Source organism: Portunus trituberculatus, chromosome 17, assembly GCF_017591435.1.
Source record: "Portunus trituberculatus isolate SZX2019 chromosome 17, ASM1759143v1, whole genome shotgun sequence".
In the NCBI taxonomy this organism is placed as follows: Eukaryota; Metazoa; Arthropoda; class Malacostraca; order Decapoda; family Portunidae; genus Portunus; species Portunus trituberculatus.
The window spans coordinates 3,435,001-3,460,733 of record NC_059271.1 but is presented as its reverse complement, the minus strand read 5'-3'; the positions used below and the strand labels follow the sequence as shown (position 1 = coordinate 3,460,733).

Below are 25,733 nucleotides of genomic sequence, written 5' to 3'. Positions count from 1 at the left end.
ATTGTGAAATTTTACAGGCAGACCTGGATAAGATTTGGGAGTGGAGCAAGAGGTGGCAAATGGAATTTAATCTGAGCAAAAGTCATGTGATGGAGATGGAAAAGAGTGGAAGACGGCCAAGAGGGTCATATAAGATGGGTGAAGAAGTAGTGTTGAAAAAGGTGGAAAAGGAAAAGGATTTGGGAGTGATAATACAAGACCATGGGCAGTTTGAGGCTCATATTGATAAGATGTTTGGAGAAACGTATAATTTGATAAAAATATTGGATTAGCCTTCCATTATATGGATAAAGATATGATGAAGAAATTAATTAGTATGGTAATTAGACCAAGATTGGAATATGCTGGAGTGGTTTGGTCCCCTTATAAAAAGAAGCATATAAGGAAGTTGGAGAGATTGCAGAGAATGGCAACAAAAATGGTTCCGGAATTGGCAGAAATGACCTATGAGGAGAGATTAAAAGAAATGAATTTGCCTACCTTGGAACAAAGAAGAGAAAGAGGAGATTTAATACAGGTTTATAAACTGTTGAATGGACTGGATGAAGTGGATAATGAGCAAATGATGTTGAGAGAGGAAAACTTAAGTAGAACTACAAGATCGCATAGTAAAAAGATAGCCAAGGGAATATGCTTGAAGGATGTGAAAAAATATAGTTTCCCACAAAGATGTGTGGAGGTGTGGAATGGTTTGAGTGAGGAGGTGGTGTCAGCAAGGAGTGTGCATAGTTTTAAAGGAAAGTTGGATGTGTGTAGATATGGAGACGGGGCCACACGAGTATGATACCCAGGCCCTGTAAAATTATAACTAGGTGAATACACACACACACACACACACACAGTGGTACTTGATATGCCCAATGGAGAGTCTTGGCCTTATACCAGACCATTTTTTCCTCTTAAAAGAATATAGAAAAAAATAATTTTGAAGAAATGAAATTAAATAGGAATATTGTAATTGGCATATTGTAAAATATACTGAAGGGTTTCCATAAAATGATTTGAATTGATTAAAACTTAAATGCACACTGTGTTTGATTGCATATAAGATGCATTGGCATATAAAACACAACTCATTTCAACAGGGCATATTTAGAAGAATACAAATACCAATCATGTAATGTTTAAAGCAAACTATAGAAGTACAACTGAACAAAAAAGCAAGCAATCACAATAGTAAAAATATCTTAGATGACTGCAGTAATAGAATAGAGGTAGGAGCCTAGTCAAAGAGCCAAGGTGAAGATGTCAACAACATATGTAGCACTTCATTAAACAGGACCACTTTGTCATTTTTCAACATATTATGTTATGGTTGAAAAACAAAGTATAGGGTAAAAGTCAAGAATAGGACCTCCTAAGGAGGAGGTCCTATTCTTGACTTTTACCCAGTCAATGCCATTAACTGTTTTCTAGGTAAAAGTCAAGAATAGGACCTCCTTTCTAATCATTAAAGTAGGCATGCAAGATGATAAAGTACTTACTATACAACATGTCTGTGATGTTTTTAATGTGGGGACGGCTTTTGTAAGGCTATAGTAATTGAATGAATATTCCGGTGCCTGCAGAATTTAAGTCCACAATAATTTGGTTGGTTGTTACAGTTTCGTACAATAAACTCTAGATGATTTGTTCTTTGTATTTACAACATTTTCAGTAAGTACACTACATGCTGCAAATTAATAATAACGCTGCAATAGGTCCGGGAATGTGTGGTGTTCGGCGAGTTTTCTCACTCAATCAGTCCAGCAAACTGCAGCGAGCCACGCTCCAGCCAGTGATTTCTAATATGGCGACAGGCAGGTGTATGGATTGTGACCTTGGGTTATTTGCATTTGTTTTAAAATATAGTTAGGTTTGTTAAGGTTAGGTTAGGTTAGTAAATTTTCCTAATTTTTTGTTAAAAAACAGCTGTTTTTGTCCTTAGAACTTTTTTTCGGATCGCCATATTTCGCCTCTTTTGGCTCCCCCCCCTAAAGCCCCGATTCCCCACAGTCCCCCGAGCTTGCTGGAGCAGGTGGGGGGGGGGGGAGATTGGAGGAAAAGGAGGAGGTCCTATTCTTGACTTTTACCCAGTATAGCACCCTTGCTGATAAATATGGTGATGTAAGTCTTTGGGTGTATAGGTGAAGGAAATTTTGAAATTAAATCTGCAAGAGGCCTCATATTTGCACATAAGATGCAGGGATTATTCTTTAGCCATTATTATGAAAAGGTGCATAATATGCCGTCAAATATGGTAAATACAAAAGCAGTTAGACAAGATAAATGAAAATTTAACCTGACTTTACCTTGCTGAGAATCGAGAATTGTGAGCAGTTGTGACTGCCTTAAGAGGTAAACAAAGGTAGGACATATTGTCCTGACTCATTTTCACCGATAAAAGTTAAAGCATACGAGTCATATTCCAAACAAAGATCATATACCAAGGAAATTTTTTCATGTCCAAACAGGATGTATTATCAAGTTAGACTTTTTCCAAAGTGGATGTATATCAAGTTACCACTGTGTGTGTGTATATATATATATATATATATATATATATATATATATATATATATATATATATATATATATATATATATATATATATATATATATATATATATATATATATATATATATATATATATATATATATATATATATATATATATATATATATACATACATACATACATACAGTAAGTCCTCCTTATACGGTACGTCGTTATCCGGTAAATTCACAGTTACGGTGTTCGGTAATTACTAACCTCGATTCTATTTATGGTAAGAAAATTCACAGATACGGTATCCGCTCATGTTTTGTTTACACCATACCATAGCGCCACTACGCCGTGTGGCCACCACTTCACATTTTTTTTTATATGACTATTTTCATGTATTTTCATGTTTGTAGGGGTGACTTTAGACGTGCTGGAACACATCCCCTATTATTACATGTTATAATGGGTTCGGTATACGATAATTTCGATTTGTGGTAAGGGTTTTAGGAACGCATATGTACCGTATAATGAGGACTTGCTGTGTATATATATATATATATATATATATATATATATATATATATATATATATATATATATATATATATATATATTGTATCCTCTATGTACTGTTTGATAACTTATATGAAGATTTTTATACATCATTGGGAGCTATAATTTAATAGGTAAGAATATATATTTTGGTATGCTATCTTTTGTGTTAATTCTTAGATTTTCAAGATATGAATATATGAATCTGATACAAAGTCACCTTAATTTACCTAATGTGTTTACTAGGTAATTTCCTTGTCATCAACCTGGCTTTTCTCATCATTAAGTTATTCAGTATATATGTTACACCCCGTTTGTGAAATTGCCCATTTCATGAAATGGGCAAACCCAATTCATGAAATGAACCTAACCTAACCTAACCTCACCTCACCTAACCTAACCTAACCCAATTCATGAAATGTGCAATGGAGTGGCCATTTCATGAAATGGTTAGGTTAGGTGAGGTGAGGTGAGAGAATAGGTTAGGAGGTTCATTTCATGAATTGGGTTTGCCCATTTCATGAAATGAACAATTAACGTGTCTATATACATGTAAAAATTGCAACAAAACCAGCATATATGTATAAATGTGTATGCATCCACAAACTTTGTATAAGATTTGATGTATTACATATTGTGCAGTAGTAATATTGCTCAAACAAAATTGTAGATTTTTATTTTTGTTACATATTACATTAAAGAGTTTAGTTCATTAAAGGTATGCTTTTTGATAATGATTTTCATTGACATGATTTATGAGTGTAGCATCATCCTATATTGAATTTAAATATAAGGATATTGGCAGTGTCCATTTTGTAAGATAGATATGTCAAAAAACATTATTGTTATCTTTGGAATTAGCTGAAAAATTCACATGTAGAGCCATCCTAGATATGTTAAAAGTTTAAAACTTTGTATTCATTTCAAAGTAACTAAAAGAGGCCTATCTTTTACTGTATACAAAACAGTGAATCAGTGGCTATTTTATTTATCAATATTCATCTATAAGACCTTAAGTTGTTTGGGAATCTACCACATGTTTGTTGGAGAAGAGAACAAAGGTGTCCTCTTGCAGTCTCGATTGTGTTTATAGTATTTGGGCTCTCGTGCCGAGGACAATTTGACTACTTTTTACAATCTAAGGAAATCACTACTCTTTCATTTTAGCTAATAAGGTGATTCCAGAGAGGTTATATGGTGTTAGATAACTCATCATGGAGCACAACTTACCCAACACGGTGACTGTGAAGTGAATCAACAACTAGGAAGAGCCTCTGGTTGCAGACTATCCCTGGAGACTTCATCTTGATGTAAAAACTATTGATGCAGGTGCAATATTTTTATTTATTTTTATTTTTTTTATGTAGGAGGGACAGCCGGCCAAGGGCAACAAAATTTGGAAAAAAAGTACCTACTATGTTGCCAGTTCCCTAAAAGACATAGGAGTTAGCCAAAATGTCTCACCGTCTCTCTCTTAAAAGAAGTCAATTCAAAGGAAGATGGAAATACAGAAACAGGAAAGGAGTTCCAGAGTTTACCAGTGGGAGGTATGAATGATTGAGAGTACTAGTTAACTCTTGCACTAGAGAGTTGGACAGAATAGGGGTGAAAGGAAAAAGAAAGCCTTGTGCAGCGAGGCCGCAGGAGGAGGGGAGGCATGCAGTTAGCAAGATCAATAGAGCAGTTAGCATGAAAATAATGATAAAAAATAGAGATGCAACATTATGCCGGTGAGAGAGAGGGTGAAGACAGTCGGTCAGAGAAGGGGAGTTGGTGAGACGAAAAGTTTTTGATTCCACCCTATCTAATAAAGCTGTATGAGCGGAACCTCTCCAAACATGTGAAGAGTAGTCCATACATAGGAGGATAAGACCCTTGCACAAAGTTGGCAGTTGTAGAGGGGTGAGAAAAACTGGTGGAGACGCTTCAGAACTTCATAGAAGCTGTTTTAGCAAGAGATGAGACGTGAAGTTTCCAGTTTAGATGATAGGTAAAGGTCAGACCGGGGATATTCAGTGTAAAAGAGAGGGACAGGTAAGTGTCACTGAAGAAGAAGGGATAGTTGTCTGGAAGGTTGTGTCGAGTTGATAGATGGAGAAATTGAGTTTTTGAGGCATTAAATACAACTAAGTTTTCTCTGTCCCAGTTAGAAATCTTAGAAAGATCAGAAGTCAGGCATTCTGTGGCATCCCTGCGTGATCTGATGACTTCCTGAAGGGTTGGTAGTCTCTGAAAGGACGTGGAAAAATGTAGGATGGTATCATCCGGGTAGGAGTGGATAGGGCAAGAAGTTTGGTTTAGAAGATCATTAATGAATAATAGAAAGAGAGTGGGTGACAGGACAGAACCCTGAGGAACACCACTGTTAATAGATTTAGGAGAAGAACAGTGGCCGTCTACCACAGCTGCAACAGAATGGTTGGAAAGGAAACTTGAGATGAAGTTGCAGAGGAAGGATAGAAACTGTAGGAGGGCAGTTTTGAAATCAAATCTCTGTGACAGACTCTATCAGGAACTTTTGATATGTCTAGTGCAACAGAAAACGTTTCACCAAAATCTCTAGAAGAGGATGATGACGAAGACTCAATAACAAAAGACAGATCACCAGTAGATCGGCATTGACGAAACCAATTCTGGCGATCAGATACAAGATTGTGAAGTGACAGATGTTTATGAATCTTCCTATTGAGGATAGATTAAAAACTTTAGACAAGCAAGAGATTAAAGCTATAGGACGGTAGTTTGAGGGATTAGAATGGTCACCCTTTTTAGGAACAGGCTGAATGTAGGCAAACTTCCAGCAAGAAGGAAAGGTAGAAGTTGATAGATATAATTGAAAGAGTTTGGCCAGGCAAGGTACAAGCACAGAAGCAGTTTTTAAGAACAATAGGAGGGACCCCATCAGGTCCATAAACCTTCTGAGGGTTTAGGCCAGAGAGGGTATGGAAAACATCATTATGAAGAATTTTGATTGAAGACATGAAATAGTCAGAGAAAGAAGGAGAGGGAGGAACAAGCCCAGAATCATCCAAGATGGAGTTTTTAGCAAGGGTTTGAGAGAAGAGTTCAGCTTTAGAAAGAGATGATATGGCAGTGGTGCCATCAGTATGAAATAAAGAGGGGAAAGATCTTCGAAGAAGTAAAGTTATGGAGATGTTTTTGGCCAGAAGCCAGAAGTCATGAGGGGAATTATAGTTTAAAAGATTTTGACATTCTCTATTTATGAAAGAGTGTTTGGCAAGTTGAAGAACAGACTTGGCATAATTCTGGGCAGAAATATAAAGTGCATGTGATTCAGATGGAAGGCATAAGTACCTTTTGTGAGCAACCTCTCTATCATGTAAAGCACGAGAACATGCTGTGTTAAACCAAGGTTTAGTTTAGATTGAGAAAAAGAATGAGGAATGTATGCCTCCATGCCAGACATTATCACCTCAGTTATGCGTTCAGCACACAGAGATGGGTTTCTGACACAGAAACAGTAATCATTCCTGGAAAAATCAGCATAATACCTCCTCAGGTTTCCCAATTGGCAGTGGCAAAATGCCAGAGGCACCTTCACTTTGGGAGATCCTGACGAGGAATATGAGAGATAGGACAAGAAACAGAAATGAGATTGTGGTTGGAGTTTAGTTGAAGCTAGATGATCTCTGGTTTACATGCATTTCTCTAGAGTTAATCTCAGTGCTCATGTTAATAATATGAGTAATGTATAGTGTGAAAAAAAAAGAAAAATTATGTTACTTCCATAATTATGTTGGACTACCTTTTCTGCACTGCTCAAAACACAATTTTTATAGCAATATGTTTTCTTCTCATTCATTTCAGCTATTTTGCCTATTATGCAATCCATTTTCATGATCTGAAAGGAGTAATACTTTATTATTACTATTTTCTTATTGGTATCTTTAAAAAAATCTGCTTAGGGTAAGAATAATGTAACTGGAAGTATCTCAGATATGAATGATTTTGGGAACTGGCAAGAACAGAAAGTAGGATGGAGCAATGGCCAGTATTATAGATCAGCCTTATCTATGATAACTACATGTATTCTTATATTAAAGAGATGGAGAGCACAGGAGTAAGAGTAAGTTAAATGTTTTGTGCAGTGAGGCTGAAGATGGGGGAACCTGATAGTTAACAAAGTGATCTTAAAATTAAAAGTTTCTTAATAGATAATGTGATATTGTTTGCAGAGAAAAAAAAAATTTTATATAGAAAATTATTGATTGGTAATTCTTATATGAGACTAAATCTGAATGTAAATGTGAACAGAAGTAAGGATACATTTTTTAGAAAACTTTTCATAATATATATATATATATATATATATATATATATATATATATATATATATATATATATATATATATATATATAAACTTAGATTCTTATCATTCCCTCTACATATTTTAGTCATGATGAGCAGTAGAAAGCGGAGTGCCACAGGGGTCAGTATTGGCACCAATACTTTTTCTCATTTATATTAACGACATGCCAGAAGGAGTGAACAGCAACATAAATCTGTTTGCAGATGATACGAAACTGTGCAGAGTTATAAAACAAAAAGAGGATTGTGAAATACTGCAAGACCTAAATAAGATCTGGGAATGGAGTAAAAAGTGGGAAATGGAATTCAATGTGAACAAAAGCCATGTCATGGAAATGGGAAAGAGTGAAAGACGACCTGTGGGAATCTATAAGATTGGAGATGGAGTAGAACTGGAGAAAGTAAAAAAGGAAAAGGACTTAGGAGTGACGATGGAAGAAAACAATCAACCAGTAAGCCATATTGATAGAATATTTAGAGAAACATATAATTTGCTAAGGAATATTGGAGTAGCATTTCACTACATGGACAAAGAAATGATGAAGAAATTGATAAGTACTATAATAAGACCCAGATTGGAATATGCAGGAGTAGTGTGGACCCCTCATAAAAAGAAACACATAAGGAAGTTGGAGAGACCACAAAAAATGGCTACAAAAATGGTTCCAGAATTTGAAGGGGTGACATATGAGGAGAGACTAAAGGCTATGGATCTACCAACCCTGGAACAAAGAAGGGAGGGAGGAGATCTGATACAAGTTTATAAATTGATCAACGGAATGGACCAAGTGGATAATGACATTCGAAGCACAAGATCGCATAGTAAAAAGCTGAGAAAAGGAAGATGTCTGAGAGATGTTAAAAAATATAGTTTCCTGCAAAAATGTATTGAGACGTGGAACAGTTTAAATGAAGAAGTAGTGTCTGCAACGAGTGTGCATACTTTTGAAGTAAGATTGGATAAGTGTAGATATGGAGACGGGGCTACACGAGCATAAAGCCCAGGCCCTGTAAAACTACAACTAGTTAAATACACACACACTATGGTCTCCAAGCTCTAAAAAGGATATAAGAAAATTGGAAAGTATACAGAAGATTGCTACAAAGATGGTGCCAGAATTAAAGGACCTCACGTATGAAGAACAACTGAAGAAAATGGGACTGCCAACTTTACAAGATAGAAGAGAACGCGAGCACCTAATAACAATGTATAAGATAGTAAATGATATTGAAAAGATAGACAAAGAAGACCAGGTGCTGTTGACAGAAGAAGATGGAAGGACAAGAGGACATGAAGAAAAGATCAGGATGAGGCAGTGTGTGAAGGATATCGAAAAATACAGTTTTCCACACAGAACGGTGGAAAAATGGAATGCATTGGATAATGGAATTGTCACAGCACATAGTGTGCATAACTTTAAAGAAAAACTAGATAAATGGAGATATGGAGACAGGACACTATGAGCCCCACTCAAACCATGTACAATAGAACTAGGTAAATACACACACACACACACGATGTGATGGGAGAGGAACAAATAATGAAGATTAAAGAGGAAAAAGATCTGGGAGTGCTTACACAGGATAATCTGAACTTTGAAAAACATATATGCAAGATACAGGCAATCCCAGCTTAACGAAGGTTCACACAACGAAATTTCACTACAACGAAGGTTTCATTTTACTACCATCTGCTGGTTTAACGAACACCAAACTCACTTTAACGAAGTTTTATCCAGGTAATTTTTTCCAAGTTTAATAGCACCTCCGTATCACGCAAGCTGACAGGCTTTTGAATACAAGCATGTGGACTCATGTTCAAAACAATAACAGCGTCAGCAGCAGCTCATCTTCCCTCGCTCAACTTACCACCAAAATGCCCTGCAATGTTGCCTAGCGTTGCTAAGAAGACCAGGAAGTCTCTTACTCTCGAAGTGAAGCTGGATATTATTCACAGACACAAAAGAGGCAAGAAAACTAATAACATTGCTGGCCACCATCTTGATTCCATCTACTGTTTCTACTATTTTCAAGTCAGCAGACTCTATTAACCCTTATGTTCCGGTGATTAAACTATTTTCCAATATCCCATGACAGGTAAAAATGGTAAACCTAGAAATTGTCGGAAGACTGTTTGAATACTAATAATTATTTTCTCTTTGTTATTTTGAATACAATGATGTATTTTCTAGCTCGATGTGATCTCTGAAAGTTTAGTTATTGCCTTATCAAGGATTCCTCTTCCGCCCGCTGTGTGATCCGTCAAGCAGAAACAGCTGGTGACACCGCGCAAACACACACACACATTTCTCTCTCTCTCTCTCTCTCTCTCTCATCTTGAAGAGAAATTGTACACTTCAATGAGAGAGAGAGAGAGCATTCTTCACCCTTTTCATATCAAGTTTCAAGCAAATAACATGTAGGTATCACTCTCTCTCTCTCTCTCTCTCTCTCTCTCTCTCTCTCTCTCTCTCTCACACTCACACACACACACACACACACACACACACACACACACACACACACTCAGTGGTTAGCTCAGTGGTTAGCTGGCTTCACAAGCCAGAGGACAATTTCCCAGCCGGGAGATATTTGGTGTCTTTCACAGTAGTGTTCACCTAGCAGTGTGGGTATGGGATGTAAATGAGGAGTTGTGACCTTGTTGTCCCGTGTGTGGTGTGTGCCTGGTCTCAGCCTATAAGATCGGAAATAATGAACTCTGAGCTTGTTCCATAAGCTGGCTGTCTCGTCAGAGACTGCAGCAGATCAAACAGTGAAACACACACACACACACACACACAGGATTTCAAGGAATAATGGAGAAGAGCGCTTATGTGAAGAAAATTCTGGAGTTGGAAGGTAAAATTGAAAAACTGTTTGAAAAGTATGGGGGCCTGGAAACGAGTTATGACAATGTATTGAAAGAGTGTGCCGATATGAAGAAGGAAAATGAAGCACTGAAAGAGGAAGTTAAGCTAATTAAAGTGAATTGCGAAAAATGTGGAGAATCTCTAGGAAAAGTGATGGAGAAGCAGGCTGAATGGAAAAAAGTCAGGAAGTGGAAAGAAAGGAGGTAAATTACAAAGTTGCAAGTCTGGAAAAGGAAATCAAAGAGTCTGGGAGAAAACTTTGGGCCTTGCTGAAATTATAGATCAACAGATCATAGAAGAGAAGATTGCTGAGAAAGTGGTGAAGGTTATTAAATCAAATGAGACATTGGTGAGGGAAACTGTAGACAAAAAGAGATGTGTGGTGATATTTGGTGTGGAGGAGGATAAGACACCGAGTAAAATGGAGAGAGAGAAAACATAAAAAGGTGATAAATAATATCATTAATGTGGTGCAGGAGGAGGAAAAGACCTAGTACAAGAAATAGAGGACTTCCATAGAATTGGAAAGTTCACAAGAGAAGGTATGAGGCCAATAAGAATCAAACTTAAGTCACAAAAGGATGTAGATGAATTGGTGGAGAAGTCATGGAGGCTAGCCCAGCAGGAAACAACAAGGAAGATTTGGTTGAGAAGAGATCTCGGTGAAAAGGAAAGAGAAATGTTAAATGAGTTGAGAAAGGAGGCTTTGAAAAAAATGAAGAGAGGACAGAAGAGGAGAAGAAAGAGTTTTTCTGGAGAATCTTGGATATGAGACTGAGGAAGTGGTTCATAACCCAGAAAAGTACAGCAAGAAAGGACTAAAGAAACTTACGTATGAGCGAATGTAATGTATTCCAACATAAATGGAGTGATATCGGGATTTTAGAACTCAACGATTACTTGAGGGACAAGAACCCAGATATTGTGGGTCTTACTGAAACAAAACTGAGAGAGGAGAAGACCTGATGATGGTTGGAGAAGGAAATATAATGTTTGGAAAAGAAATAGAGTAGGTAAGATGGGAGGAGGAGTGATGTTGCTGGTTAAAAAGATATAAAGGTGGATCAAGTGAAAGAAGGTATGGGAAAGGCAGAAGTGCTAAAGATCAGAGCAGAAACTAATGAAGGAAAAAGAGGCACTACATAGTGGTGTACGTACCACCTAAGACAAATGCATGGTCAGTACAGGAATATGAAGAAATGATAAGTGATACAGGAACATGTCTGGAAGAAATGTTGGGTGGCTGTGAACGAACTATAATGATGGGAGATTTTAATTGTAAAGAGGTGTGTTGGGAGGACTGGTCAATGGAAGGATCAGAGACAACATGGGAAATACACTATTGACACTGGCAATGGAAAATGTGTTAACTCAGTGGGTCAAAGAAGATACTAGGTTTGGAGGAGAGGGAGCATCGTCAAGACTGGACTTGGTCTTTAGTACAGAGCCAATGGTCATTGAGGAGATGAGGGTGGAGTGCCCTTTAGCAAAGAGTGATCATGCAGTTTTGGAGTTCAAGGTGATAGATGAAGAGAAATCTAGAAGAAATGAAGAATATAAAGTGGGAAGATGGAATTATGCCAAGACAGATTTTGGAAACCTAAAGAAATTCTTTCAAGAGACAAATTGGATGAAATTCAAGAGTGCTAAGGAGCAAATGAAAAGTGGAAGGAATTTATAAAAATATACAAAGAAGGTGAGAAAAATTTGTACCAATAAGACAACATAGAGAAGTTGGAAAGCAGGACTGGTTTAACGATAGATGTGAAAAGGCTAGAACAAGAAAAGAGGATGCATGGAAGAGGTGGAGAAGGAAAAGACGGATTAAGCAGTGGGAAAGTTACAAAAGAGCAAGAAATGAATATGTGTTGATTAGAAGAGAAGAAAGAAAGAAACAAGAAAAGGATATAATTGATAAATGTAAAGACCAACCAAGGCTTTTTTACAGACATGTGAACAACAACATCAAAAATAGAGAAAGTATTGAAAGTTTAGAAGTAAATGGAGTATGCAGTGAAGATCCCAGGAAATGGCAGAGGCTATGAATGGATGCTTTCGGAAGGTATTCACAAAGGAGACTGCTTTTGACAAACCACTGGTAATGGAACAGAAAGGGATTATGAAGGAGTTTCAAGTAACTGTGGAGGAGATCAAGAATATGATGGGGAGTTTAGAAGTGAGAAAAGCTGTGGGACCTGATGGGGTATCAGGATGGATTTTAAGAGAATGCAGGAGCAACTGGCAGAAAAAGTTTGTGAAGTAATTGATGCCTCATTAAGGGAAGGTGTAGTGCCCCAAGACTGGAAAAGAGCTAACATTGTCCCAATCTATAAATCAGGTAACAAGAGAGACCCATTGAACTATAGACCAGTGTCACTTACAAGTGTGGTAGCTAAGATGTGTGAGAGGGTGGTGAAGAATAGATGGACAGACTTCTTGGAGAAAAATGACATACTTTGTGAGTGTCAATTTGGTTTTAGAAAAGGGCGTTCATGCACGACAAACCTGATATGTTACTATTCGAGGGTGATAGATGTAATACAGGAAAGAGATGGTTGGGCTGATGGAATATATCTGGATTTAAAAAAGGCCTTTGATAAGGTACCACACGGAGACTGATCTGGAAACTTGAAATGGTAGGAGGAGTGCATGGCAGTTTACTAAAATGGATGGAAGACTTTTGGTAGGAAGAGAAATGAGAACAATAATTAAGGACAGACCATCAGAATGGGGCTTGGTGGAGAGTGGAGTTCCACAGGGATCAGTGTTGGCACCAGTAATGTTCGCGGTCTACATAAATGACATGGTGGATGGGGTGTCCAGTTATGTGAGCCTATTTGCAGGCGATGCAAAATTGTTAAGAAAAGTGAGATGTGACAAAGATTGCGAACTACTCCAGGAAGACTTGGACAGAATATGGAAATGGAGCTGTACATGGCAAATGGAGTTCAACACGACAAAATGCAAGAAAATAGAGTTTGGCAAGAGTGAAAGAAGAATCAGGAGTATGTACAAGATAGGAAATGAAGACATAAAACCAGTCATGAAGAAAAAGACCTTGGGGTGACAATTACCAATGACCTATCGCCAGAGAGACATATAAACAAAATAATTGGAGAAGTATTGAACTTATTGAGGAACATAAGAGTGGCGTTCGTATATTTAGATGAAGAAATGATGAAGAAAATAATTACTGCAATGATAAGACCGAGGCTTGAATATGCAACAATACAGTGGGCTCCGAACTTAAAGAAACACATAAGGAAACTAGAGAAAGTACAGAGGGCTGCAACAAAATGGTGCCTGACTTAAGAGATTTGACTTATGAAGACAGACTGAAAAGAATGCAACTTCCGACCCTGGAAAACAGAAGAGAAAGGGGAGACCTGATAGCAATATACAGAGTGATGATTGGCATGGAAAAAATGGATAGGGAAGATCTGTGTATGTGGAATGAAAGAATGTCGAGAGGGCATGGGAAAAAACTAAAAATGGCCACTTATAGGAGAGATGTGAAAAAATATAGCTTCCCCCATAGAAGGGTGGAAGCATGGAATAGTTTAGACGTGGAAGTGGTCAACGCAAGGAATATTCATGATTTTAAGAAAAAGCTGGACATTAATAGATATGGAGACGGGACAACACGAGCATAGCTCTTTTCCCGTATGTTACAATTAGGTAAATACAATTAGGTAAATACACACACACACACGCCCCCTTGATCGTCTTCCCAGAACATGAGAGGCACGCCTGCGTCTCCGTGAGCCACTCTGGGTTCTCAATACGATGTTTGGAGTCTGTTCTCCATCACCACTATCTCTGTCTTTTCTCTGTTCTGAGAAAACAGGTGGATCCTCTGAATCATTTTCCGAGTCTTCACTACTGCTGTCTTCGCTTTCTTCAGTTTCTTCCTCATAATCACTGTCACTGTAGTCAGGCTCAGAAGCACTGCTGAATAAAAATTATCTGTCTTGTTCTATAGTGAGTTATGAACTGAGACGTCCCTTCACTCTTATCAGGGTGCTTTCGACATGGCGGGTCGCTGGGGTTGCCAAGTGTCGTCCTCAGAATGGGAGAATAGCTTAGTTACCCCAAATATACAGAGCTAGTGGCAACACTACGGGTGCAAAAAGAAGCTAGATACTTCCACTCGCCATCTGACTCGAGAAACCACGTGTGGAGCTCAAACATGAGGCGTGAAAATTCTTGATTACGGAAACAATCGCCGTCGCTACAGATGCAGTGATGCAATCGTTCATATATGATTACCGGAATATAAGGGTTAAGAAGGCTGGTGAGACCGTATCTTCCTTGCAAGCTAAAAGAACCACCTGAACTTGTGACTCTACAATGGATAAAATGGAAAGCCTTGTGGAAATGTGGTACATAAGTTTTGTATGTGATACAATGATGCGCCGTTTGTTTACATTCCTCAGGTTGCCAGTTAGTGTCTTTCCCGTTTCATTCTCTCTCCCTTCATAAATTTAAGATCATCAACATTATAAAGTTACGTACATACATACATTAGTGTACATTATGATAACTTAGATTAAGCTGCCTAAATGTTTAACTTCATAATTTTTACTTTCATTAAACCTTTCACTGTACTTTGATGCACTCTCGCTTTGTTTACTCTCAATGGAAGTTCAAGTCAGGGGTTAAACTTGTTATAATCAGTTTGCTTAACGAAGTTTCACTTAACAAAGGGATTTTTTATGAACGTAACTTCTTTGTTAGTGGGGTTTGCCTGTATCTAGTATATCATATAAAATGTTGACTAATATAAGAGTGGCATTTCAATTCATGGACATAGATATGATAAAAAAAATCATCACAAGCATGATACGTCCAAAACTAGAATATGTAGCTGTGGTGTGGTCTCCGAGTTCTATAAAAGATATAAGAAAATTAGAACAGATACAGAAGATTGCTACAAAGATGGTGCCGGAGCTAAAGAACCTAATATATGAAGAGCGGCTAAAGGAAATGGGACTACCAATCTTACCAGATAGAAGAGAATGAGGATATCTAATAACTATGTATGTACAAGATAGTCAATGGCATTGAAAAGATAGACAAGGAAGACCTAGTGCTGTTAACAGAAGAGAATGGAAGGACAAGAGGTCATGTAAATAAAATCAGGATGAGGCAGTTTGTGAAGGATATTGGAAGATACAGTTTTCCACACAGAACAGTGGAGAAGTGGAATACCTTGAATAATGAAATTGTTACAACACATAATGTGCATAACTTTAAAGAAAATATTAGATAAATGAAGACATGGAGACAGGACATTATAAGCTCTGCTTGAACCCTGTACAATACAACTAGGTAGATACACACATATACATAATCATCTTGGGGTAAAGTAACAAGTGGAGTGTCACGAGGGTCAGTGTAAGCCCCCATTATGTTCCAGATATATGTAAATGACATTCACAATGGGGTAAACAGTTATATTAATTTGTTTTCTGATTATGTAAAGCTGCTAAGTATAATAAAAACCTGAGAGGACTGTTCGCTGTTGCAGGAAGATATGAGCAAAATTTATGATTGGAGTAAGAAGTGGAAATTGGAGTTCAACACCAAGAAATGTCACGTAATGGAACTAGGAGAGAGTAAGAGAAGACTGGTATGGAACTGTTTGATGGGAGAGGAACAAATAATAAAGACTAAAGAGGAAAAAGATCTGGGAGTTATTATACAGGAAAATCTGAACCCCGAAAAACACATAAGTAAGATATTTGGATTAGCATATAAAATGTTGACTACTATAAGAGTGACATTTCAATTCTTAGGCAAAGATATGATGGAAAAAAAATTATCACAAGCATGATACATCCTATGCTGGAATATGCAGCAGTAGTGTGGTCACCATGCTCTAAAAATTATATAAGATTAGAACAGATTTAAAAGAAAGCTACAAAGATGGTGCTGGAACTAAAAGATCTAACATACGAAGAGAGGTTGAAGGAAATGGGACTGCCAATCTTACAAGATAGAAGAGAATGAGGAGGCCTAATTACAACGTATAAAATAGTAAGGTATTGAAAAGATAGACAAGGAAGACCTGGTGGTGGTGACAAGAAGCTAGAAAGACAAGAGGACATGTAGAGAAGATTAGGATGAGGCAGTGTGTGAAGAGTATTGGAAAATAAAGTTTTCCACATAAAACAATGGAAAAGTGGAATGCAATGAGTGATGAAGTTGTTACAGCACATAATGTGCATAACTTTAAAGAAAAATTGGGTAAATAGAGACATGGAGACAGGACACTATGAGTCCTGCTCGAACCCTGTACAATACAACTAGGTAAATACACACACACACACACACACTAAAGGAATGTAAAGAGCAGCTGTTAGATCCAATTTGGGAAATGGTTACAAGTTCATTAAAAGAAGGGAAAGTACCACTGGAATGGAAGAGAGCCAACATAATCCCAATATTCAAAGGAGGAAAGTCAACTGAGCCATTAAATCACAGACTGGTGTCACTTATAAGTGTTGTGGAGAAGTTATGTGAAATTGTTATCAAAGAAAAATGGGTTAAATATTTGGAAGAAAAACAAGTTATGAGCAAATTATATTGAACAGACAATTTGGGTTCAGGACAGGAACGTCATGTGTGTCAAACTTATTAAGTTTCTACTCAAGAGTAATAGAGGGAAGGTATACCTAGACATAAAAAGGGCTTTCGATAAAGTCCCTCACGGCAGACTACTTTGGAAGTCAGGGAGCATGGGAGGACTGATAAAAACTTTGTTAGATTAGATAAGGGATTACTTGAAGGACAGAGAGGTGAGCACTGTGATCAGAGATACATACTCATCTTGGGGTAAAGTATGAAGTGGAGTGCCACAAGGGTCTGTGTTAGCTCCCATTATGTTCCAGGTATAGGTAAATGACATACAAAATGGGGTAATCAGTTATATTAATTTGTTTGCTGATGATGTAAAATTGCTAAGAGTAATTAAAACCCGAGAGGACAGTTTGCTGCTCCAGGAAGATATAAGCAAAATTTATGAGTGGAGTAATAAGTGGAAGTTAGAGTTCAATGCCAAGAAGTTTCACATAATGGAATTAGGAAAGAGTAAGAGAAGACCAGTATGGAACTATCTGTTGAGAGAGGAACAAATAATGAGGACTAAAAAGGGAAAAGATCTGGAAGTGATTATACAGGAAAAGTCTGAATCCTGAAAAACACATAAGTAAGATATTTGGATTAGCATATAAAAAAAATTGACTAATATTAGAGTGATATTTCAATTCTTGGACAAAGATATGATGAAAAAAATTATTACGAGCATATGTCCAAAGTTGGAATATGCGGCAGTGGTGTGGTCACCGAGTGAGCGAGAAAAAACTGGCGGGGATGCCGCAGAACGCCTAACTTCATAGAAGCTGTTTTAGCAAGAGACTATAATGAAAAGGAGTGAAAAGAAAGGGCTGGGAGTGATTATATATGATGCCTTAACTCCAGAAAGACATATAAATGGACTATTTGCTTCAACATACATGACACTAACTAATATCAGGATGATGTTCAATTAAGAGTATGATGAAAAAGACCACTAAGATAAGACCTAGACTAGAATATGCAGCAATGGTATGGTCGCCATACAGGCAGAAAGATGTCAGGAAACTAAAAAATCAAAGGACTGCTATAAAGATAGCCTCAGAAATAAAGGATCTTCCCTATGAAGAAAGACTGAAGGAAATGGAACTACCAACTATGAAGAATAGACATGAAAGAGGAGACCCAATAACGATGTATAAGATAGTAAATTATATGGAAAAGATAGACAGACAAGACCTGGTATCACTGACAGAGGATGGAGATACACGAACAAGAGGACATTCCAAGAAGATTATGAACAGTCAGTGTCTGAGGAACATTAAGAAGTTCAGTTTTCCAAATAGGATGATGGACATCTGGAATGGATTAAGTGAAGAGGAGATTGTAGCAGCAGAAAGTGAGCACACATTTAAGGAAAAGTTGGATAAATGTAGATATAGAGACAGGTCACTATGAACCACGCTCAAACTGCGTAATATACAACTACAGTAAGCCCCTGCACTTGGCAAACTAATTACTCTGGCAAAACTACCGCCAAATGCGAATTTCACCAAACACGAGTTCCTTATACCATATAAATTGCTTAAAAAACGCCTCAGTTAGTCTTTGATCATTGCCAAGTCCCTCTTGTAATCCCTAAAATACCATCTTTTGAGCTGAAATAAAATCTTTTGCCTTCACATATTAGAACACATGTACAAAACAGACCAATAAATAATAAATAAAGCTAATAAGACATGATATAAAGGCTGTAATTCTCGTTTTTTCCACCCATTTCCTTCGCCCACTTTCGTTCTTGCTGTCACGACCATTGTCCTTACCCCTAACAGTACCGCCATGTTGGCGGTAAATAGCCAGAATTCGTTCCCACACTAACAGAACAGAGGGTAGCACAAACACAATGGCTGAAGGGGACTCTTACACTGCGTTCTGATAGGTTTAGAGAGAGGTCTGACGTCACCGGGGAGCCACATGGTTTGCTGTGCGGCTGCCAGGGGATCGCCAAGTTTTAATTCAAATTGTCAAGCGTGCACCCTACTGCCAAAAGTGAATTTCGCCAAGCTGAGATTCGCCAAGTGCAGGGTCTTACTGTAGGTAAATACACATTCAATTGGGGGGAGGGGGAAATTGCTGTCAGTCATTTGACCTTGTACCATTCTTTTTATGTAATCAAATAATCTCCAGGTGCTATACTTGACCAAGTTAGCCATTCCACATTTAATTTCTTCACATATACATGGTGTCAAATCTTTTATACACTGATAGAAGTATTTAAGTGGTATAAGGGTTTTAACAAAGGGGACATGAATGTAGTTCTTAGGATCAGTAGCGGGGACAGAACCAGAAATAATGGGTTTAAACTTGAAAAATTCAGGTTTAGGAAAAATGGGAAGAAACTGGTTTTCAAACAGAGTGAGTAAGTGGAACGGTCTCGGTGGTCATGTAGTCAGGGCTGATTCAATAGGGAGCTTTAAAAGAAGGTTAGATAAGTTCATGGATGGGGATGATAAATGGAATTAGGTAGCTTAAACACACAAATACTGCCTCGTATAGGCCTGGCGGCCTCTTGCAGCTTCCCTCTTTTCTTATGTTCTTTTGTACATTTTGATCCCTATGTAGATAACTTGTGCTGCTTTGGTCTTTAAATTTTATTCTACATTCATGTTTAATTTCAGCATCGTCATTGGTACTGCTATTTTATCACATTTTTTTTTCCTTTCTTATGTCATGCTTATCTTTTCTTTCATCATACTCGAAAGGCACTTCACCCATCTACTCCCCAATAATTTTGTTTTCTCATTTTGTCTTTCATGTTTTTCAAAGTTGCACATAATCAAAAGAAAATACTCAAGCTTCTTGTTTTTTTACCCCTCAGCATTTCAAATTATATTCTTGTTTAATCTGTTTTATTGGGTAATGAAAATCAACCACTTAGTTTTTAATTCTTTCACACACCATTGCCATATGTAGTCTTACTCACATTTATCTTTGACCTCAATCTTTAAATAATATCAAACTTCTCTCTCTCTCTCTCTCTCTCTCTCTCTCTCTCTCTCTCTCTCTCTCTCTCTCTCTGTCTAGAAATGGAATTTAATTCAGCAATAATTCATCATCATAAATAGCAAAAGCTACACAAATTTCAGAAACTGTACGGTCAAGTTAAGTAGAGTAGTGGTGGACTAAAGGAATGGACACATCTTAATCTAAACTTCTAAAGCATAGAATCGTAGAATGGGAGACATGTAAGGACTTAGCAGCAAAGAGATGAGAGGATCACTGGAACAAGGCAGATTGAAATAACATGAGGAGGGCAAAATGTTTACAGCACATGAGATTCATGCACACAGCAATATCCAGAAGTAAACAGTAAGTGACATGTGTGACATGAACAGAATTAAATGAAGGCAATATAGTACAAGTGCATGCATAAATAGATGTTTCATGCCTACTAAAGAGTGGAGGAATGAACTGTAAAGTAAAGGAGGTATCAAAGTACAGGATTAATCTGCTATCTAGAATGAATGTGCAAGGATGAAATGACAATAAGAATCAAGGTGATGCTGATAATGAAGTGTGATGCCTCCATGAAGTGTGGTAAAAATGTAAAATATTCTAAACTGAAAGGAAGAGGATGAAGAGAAGAGAACCGTTTTAGGAGTGTGCAAAGATTCCTTTCCCAATGAGAGGATTCCAAGAATATTTATCAGCCTAGATCAGGTGTGACTGAATCTTGTTTTACCTCTGATCCCTGATATAAAATATACACAAGAACAAGTCAATAATGAATGAGGAGGATGCTTTGAAGTTGTACGTACTATTAAATAGTATGTACAAGTAATGGTGATCTTTACTTAAGATAGTGATTTAGCTTCCTCAACTCTAATGGAAATTATGTTTTCCAAAATATATAACATAGTTATTCCTTGTATCCATGGCTCTCATAGAATCTTGATCCTTGCACCTAGCTGAGTGATAGTTTCATAATATTCATGCAACCATATTTAATGTCTGTCTCAAAGAACAACTCCAAGGAGAATGGCCATGGAAGAAAATTCTTCATTTATTGTGTATGATTTCTTTCTTGCAAACTGTAATTATCTTCCCTTCTCCATTTAGGACTCTGTCCTCTCATTCAATTGAAGATAATGACATCATCCCAAGATTAGCACTCCATGATATATTCTCTAAAACGTGTGAAGCCATTTTAGATTCTCATTGAAGACCAATAATAGGATCATTATTTCCTTTCCCAGAATATGATGTTACAACCTTTGTGAGAGATCCTGCACGCCTTCCCCAAGAACTTTCATCAAAGGTAACAGTAAAGACTGGTGATGTCTTGGATTCAAAAGCAGTGGATGAAGCTGTTCAGGATCAAGATGCTGTTGTTATTCTTCTTGGAACAAGGAATGACTTGAGTGAGTGAAGCAGTTAGTGATACCAATTGCTGGAATTATTTTTTTTTAAATCTGTACAGTTCTGTGTACTATAGTGATATATATATATATACACACAATACATTGACTTGATGACTATTTCATAAGGTCCAACAACTATGATGTCTGAGGGAACAAAAAATATTGTTGCTGCTATGAAGAAACATGGAGTGAAGAGGGTTTCAGCTTGCCTTTCTGGTATGACCTATTCTGATTAGTTCTTCGTGATATTTTCCAAAATTGCAATCCTATATGATCTTTGTAAGAATTTATTTTAAAACTAAGAATTTAAGGGTCTATATTTCTAAGGGGGAATATTTGTTCTTACTTGGATTAATTTTTGCAGCTTTTAACTTCAGAGAAAAATCTGCAGTTCCAGAGAGATTTTATCCTATTCTAGAGGATCATGAAAGAATGCTGGAAGTATTAAAAGCAAGTGATCTTGAATGGGTTGCAGTGCTGCCTCCACACATAACTGGTGAGACTTAGTTTTCCTCATACACTACATACTTGTTGATGATTACATACCTTACCACAAACTCTGAATTTCCCATTTCTGTATCTCTAATACAGACAGCCAAGATGTAGAGGAAGGCCTTTGAATATTGCCGAGTGTGAATGTATGCATGTTGATGCCTTCTCTGTCCACTCACCTTAATGAGCATGTTAGCTTGGTATACAAACAGACAAATGGTCAAGGTATGTTAATCTAACATGAAAAAAAGAAAAGTTGAAATATACAAAATGGAATTACATCATTCACTTTAGACAGATGTAGATATATCTCTTATTGATAAATCTCTCTCTCTCTCTCTCTCTTTCAATTTTGCAGATATTGCATATCTTGGTTTCAGTTTTAGTCAAAGCTTTTGTGTAATCAGTTCTTGAAAGATAGAATTGTTATAACTATGAAACTTTGTATAGAATATTTCATAATGAGATGTTTTATTACTGTGAGTGTTTGGAGGTGAAAGATGAACTCAGCATTGCCCAATTCTTGGAGGCAGGCACAGCTGAGGAGTCTTGCTTCTGGAGAGAGTAAGGTGTCATAGGTACTTAGTTAATTCCATGATACTGACATGATGCTTCTTTTTTCCTGAATTTCATTTGCAGAATCAGCTTAGACTTTCAAATTAATTGTCATATATATATATATATATATATATATATATATATATATATATATATATATATATATATATATATATATATATATATATATTAGTCACTTGTCTTTCTCAGTTAGATCATCATTCTGTCATTGTCTGTAACCCATTTCGAAAGTACTTACACTTAGATAATAACATGTTGCTAATAATAGAATATACAATCAGTTATAAGAAACAACGTCATTTTAAATGGATATTTAAAAATATATGTAACTCATTTACAGATGATGAAAAAGCTGGTGATGTCATCATAGAGCATGGCATTGGACCTGGCCCCAGAGTGTCTAAGCATGACCTGGGTCACTTCATGGTGTCCTGTTTGTCTTCTGATGAAAATCTTTACAAACTCTGTGGCATTTGCAACAAACCTCAGTCATAAATGTCATCAGTTGTAAGAGAAAAGAAGATAAGGAAGATACTATGTAGACTGTTTTGGAAGATACTCATGTAATCTGCATGTATTGATTCAGTATGTTTCCACTTTTTGACTGAGGGAACCAGATCAATTAATTGTGTAGAAAAATCTATATTCAAGACAATACTCACTAGTTTTTAGAGCTTATAACAAAGTTTACTGAACAATGTATTTAGATCCGTAGTTATTATTCATAGATATTAGTTTATGTAATGCCAAATAAAGTCAAAAGTATATGATTTATCCTAATGTCTTTTATGTACAGTGTTGTGGACTAAAGGACTGAAAATAATGTTTGGTAAATGTGAAGACATCAAGACCCAAAAGTATTCCAACTTTTTTTTTTCTTTTTTTTTAAGTAAATTCCAAGTAATCATGCATAATATATTCATATATCAATCATCTTTACAAATTACAATTACAGTATTTGGCTCTATTACATAATTAGCAGCAACTGTACAGTGAAAACAATTATATATATATATATATATATATATATATATATATATATATATATATATATATATATATATATATATATGGTGAAAACATGATTATATATATATATATATATATATATATATATATATATATATATATATATATATATATATATATATATATATATATATATATATATATATATATATATATATATATATATATATATATATATATATATATATATATATATATATATATATATATATATATATATATATATATATATATATATATATATATATATATATATATATATATATATATATATATATATATATATATATATATATATATATATATATATATATATATATATATATATATATATATATATATATATATATATATATATATATATATATATATATATATATATATCTATATATATATATATATATATATATATATATATATATATATATATATATATATATATATATATATATATATATATATATATATATATATATATATATATATATATATATATATATATATATATATATATATATATATATATATATATATATATATATATATATATATATATATATATATATATATATATATATATATATATATATATATATATATATATATATATATATATATATATATATATATATATATATATATCTATATATATATATATATATATATATATATATATATATATATATATATATATATCTATATATATATATATATATATATATATATATATATATATATATATATATATATATATATATATATATATATATATATATATATATATATATATATATATATATATATATATATATATATATATATATATATATATATATATATATCTATCTATATATATATATATATATATATATATATATATATATATATATATATATATATATATATATATATATATATATATATATATATATATATATATATATATATATATATATATCTATATATATATATATATATATATATATATATATATATATATATATATATATATATATATATATATATATATATATATATATATATATATATATATATATATATATATATATATATATATATATATATATATATATATATATATATATATATATATATATATATCTATATATATATATATATATATATATATATATATATATATATATATATATATATCTATATATATATATATATATATATATATATATATATATATATATATATATATATATATATATATATATATATATATATATATATATATATATATATATATATATATATATATATATATATCTATATATATATATATATATATATATATATATATATATATATATATATATATATATATATATATATATATATATATATATATATATATATATATATATATATATATATATATATATATATATATATATATATATATATATATATATATATATATATATATATATATATATATATATATATATATATATATATATATATATATATATATATATATATATATATATATATATATATATATATATATATATATATATATATATATATATATATATATATATATATATATATATATATATATATATATATATATATATATATATATATATATATATATATATATATATATATATATATATATATATATATATATATATATATATATATATATATATATATATATATATATATATATATATATATATATATATATATATATATATATATATATATATATATATATATATATATATATATATATATATATATATATATATATATATATATATATATATATATATATATATATATATATATATATATATATATATATATATATATATATATATATATATATATATATATATATATATATATATATATATATATATATATATATATATATATATATATATATATATATATATATATATATATATATATATATATATATATATATATATATATATATATATATATATATATATATATATATATATATATATATATATATATATATATATATATATATATATATATATATATATATATATATATATATATATATATATATATATATATATATATATATATATATATATATATATATATATATATATATATATATATATATATATATATATATATATATATATATATATATATATATATATATATATATATATATATATATATATATATATATATATATATATATATATATATATATATATATATATATATATATATATATATATATATATATATATATATATATATATATATATATATATATATATATATATATATATATATATATATATATATATATATATATATATATATATATATATATATATATATATATATATATATATATATATAT

At 33.4% G+C, this 25,733-nt stretch overlaps 1 protein-coding gene across 2 annotated transcripts in view; it reads left to right on the top strand.

Moving 5' to 3' along the window:
- LOC123505110 (methylglutaconyl-CoA hydratase, mitochondrial-like) overlaps positions 1 to 23,080 on the top strand; it is a 35,350-nt gene extending 12,270 nt beyond the window's left edge. For both annotated transcript variants that reach the window (XM_045256175.1, XM_045256176.1), the window contains exons 4-7: positions 21,071 to 21,235; positions 21,362 to 21,451; positions 21,600 to 21,731; positions 22,647 to 23,080. In XM_045256175.1, the coding sequence (XP_045112110.1) occupies positions 21,071 to 21,235; positions 21,362 to 21,451; positions 21,600 to 21,731; positions 22,647 to 22,801 (542 nt within the window). In that variant the 3' untranslated portion in view covers positions 22,802 to 23,080. The remainder of the gene's footprint in view (positions 1 to 21,070; positions 21,236 to 21,361; positions 21,452 to 21,599; positions 21,732 to 22,646) is intronic.
- Positions 23,081 to 25,733: the final 2,653 nt, after the last annotated feature.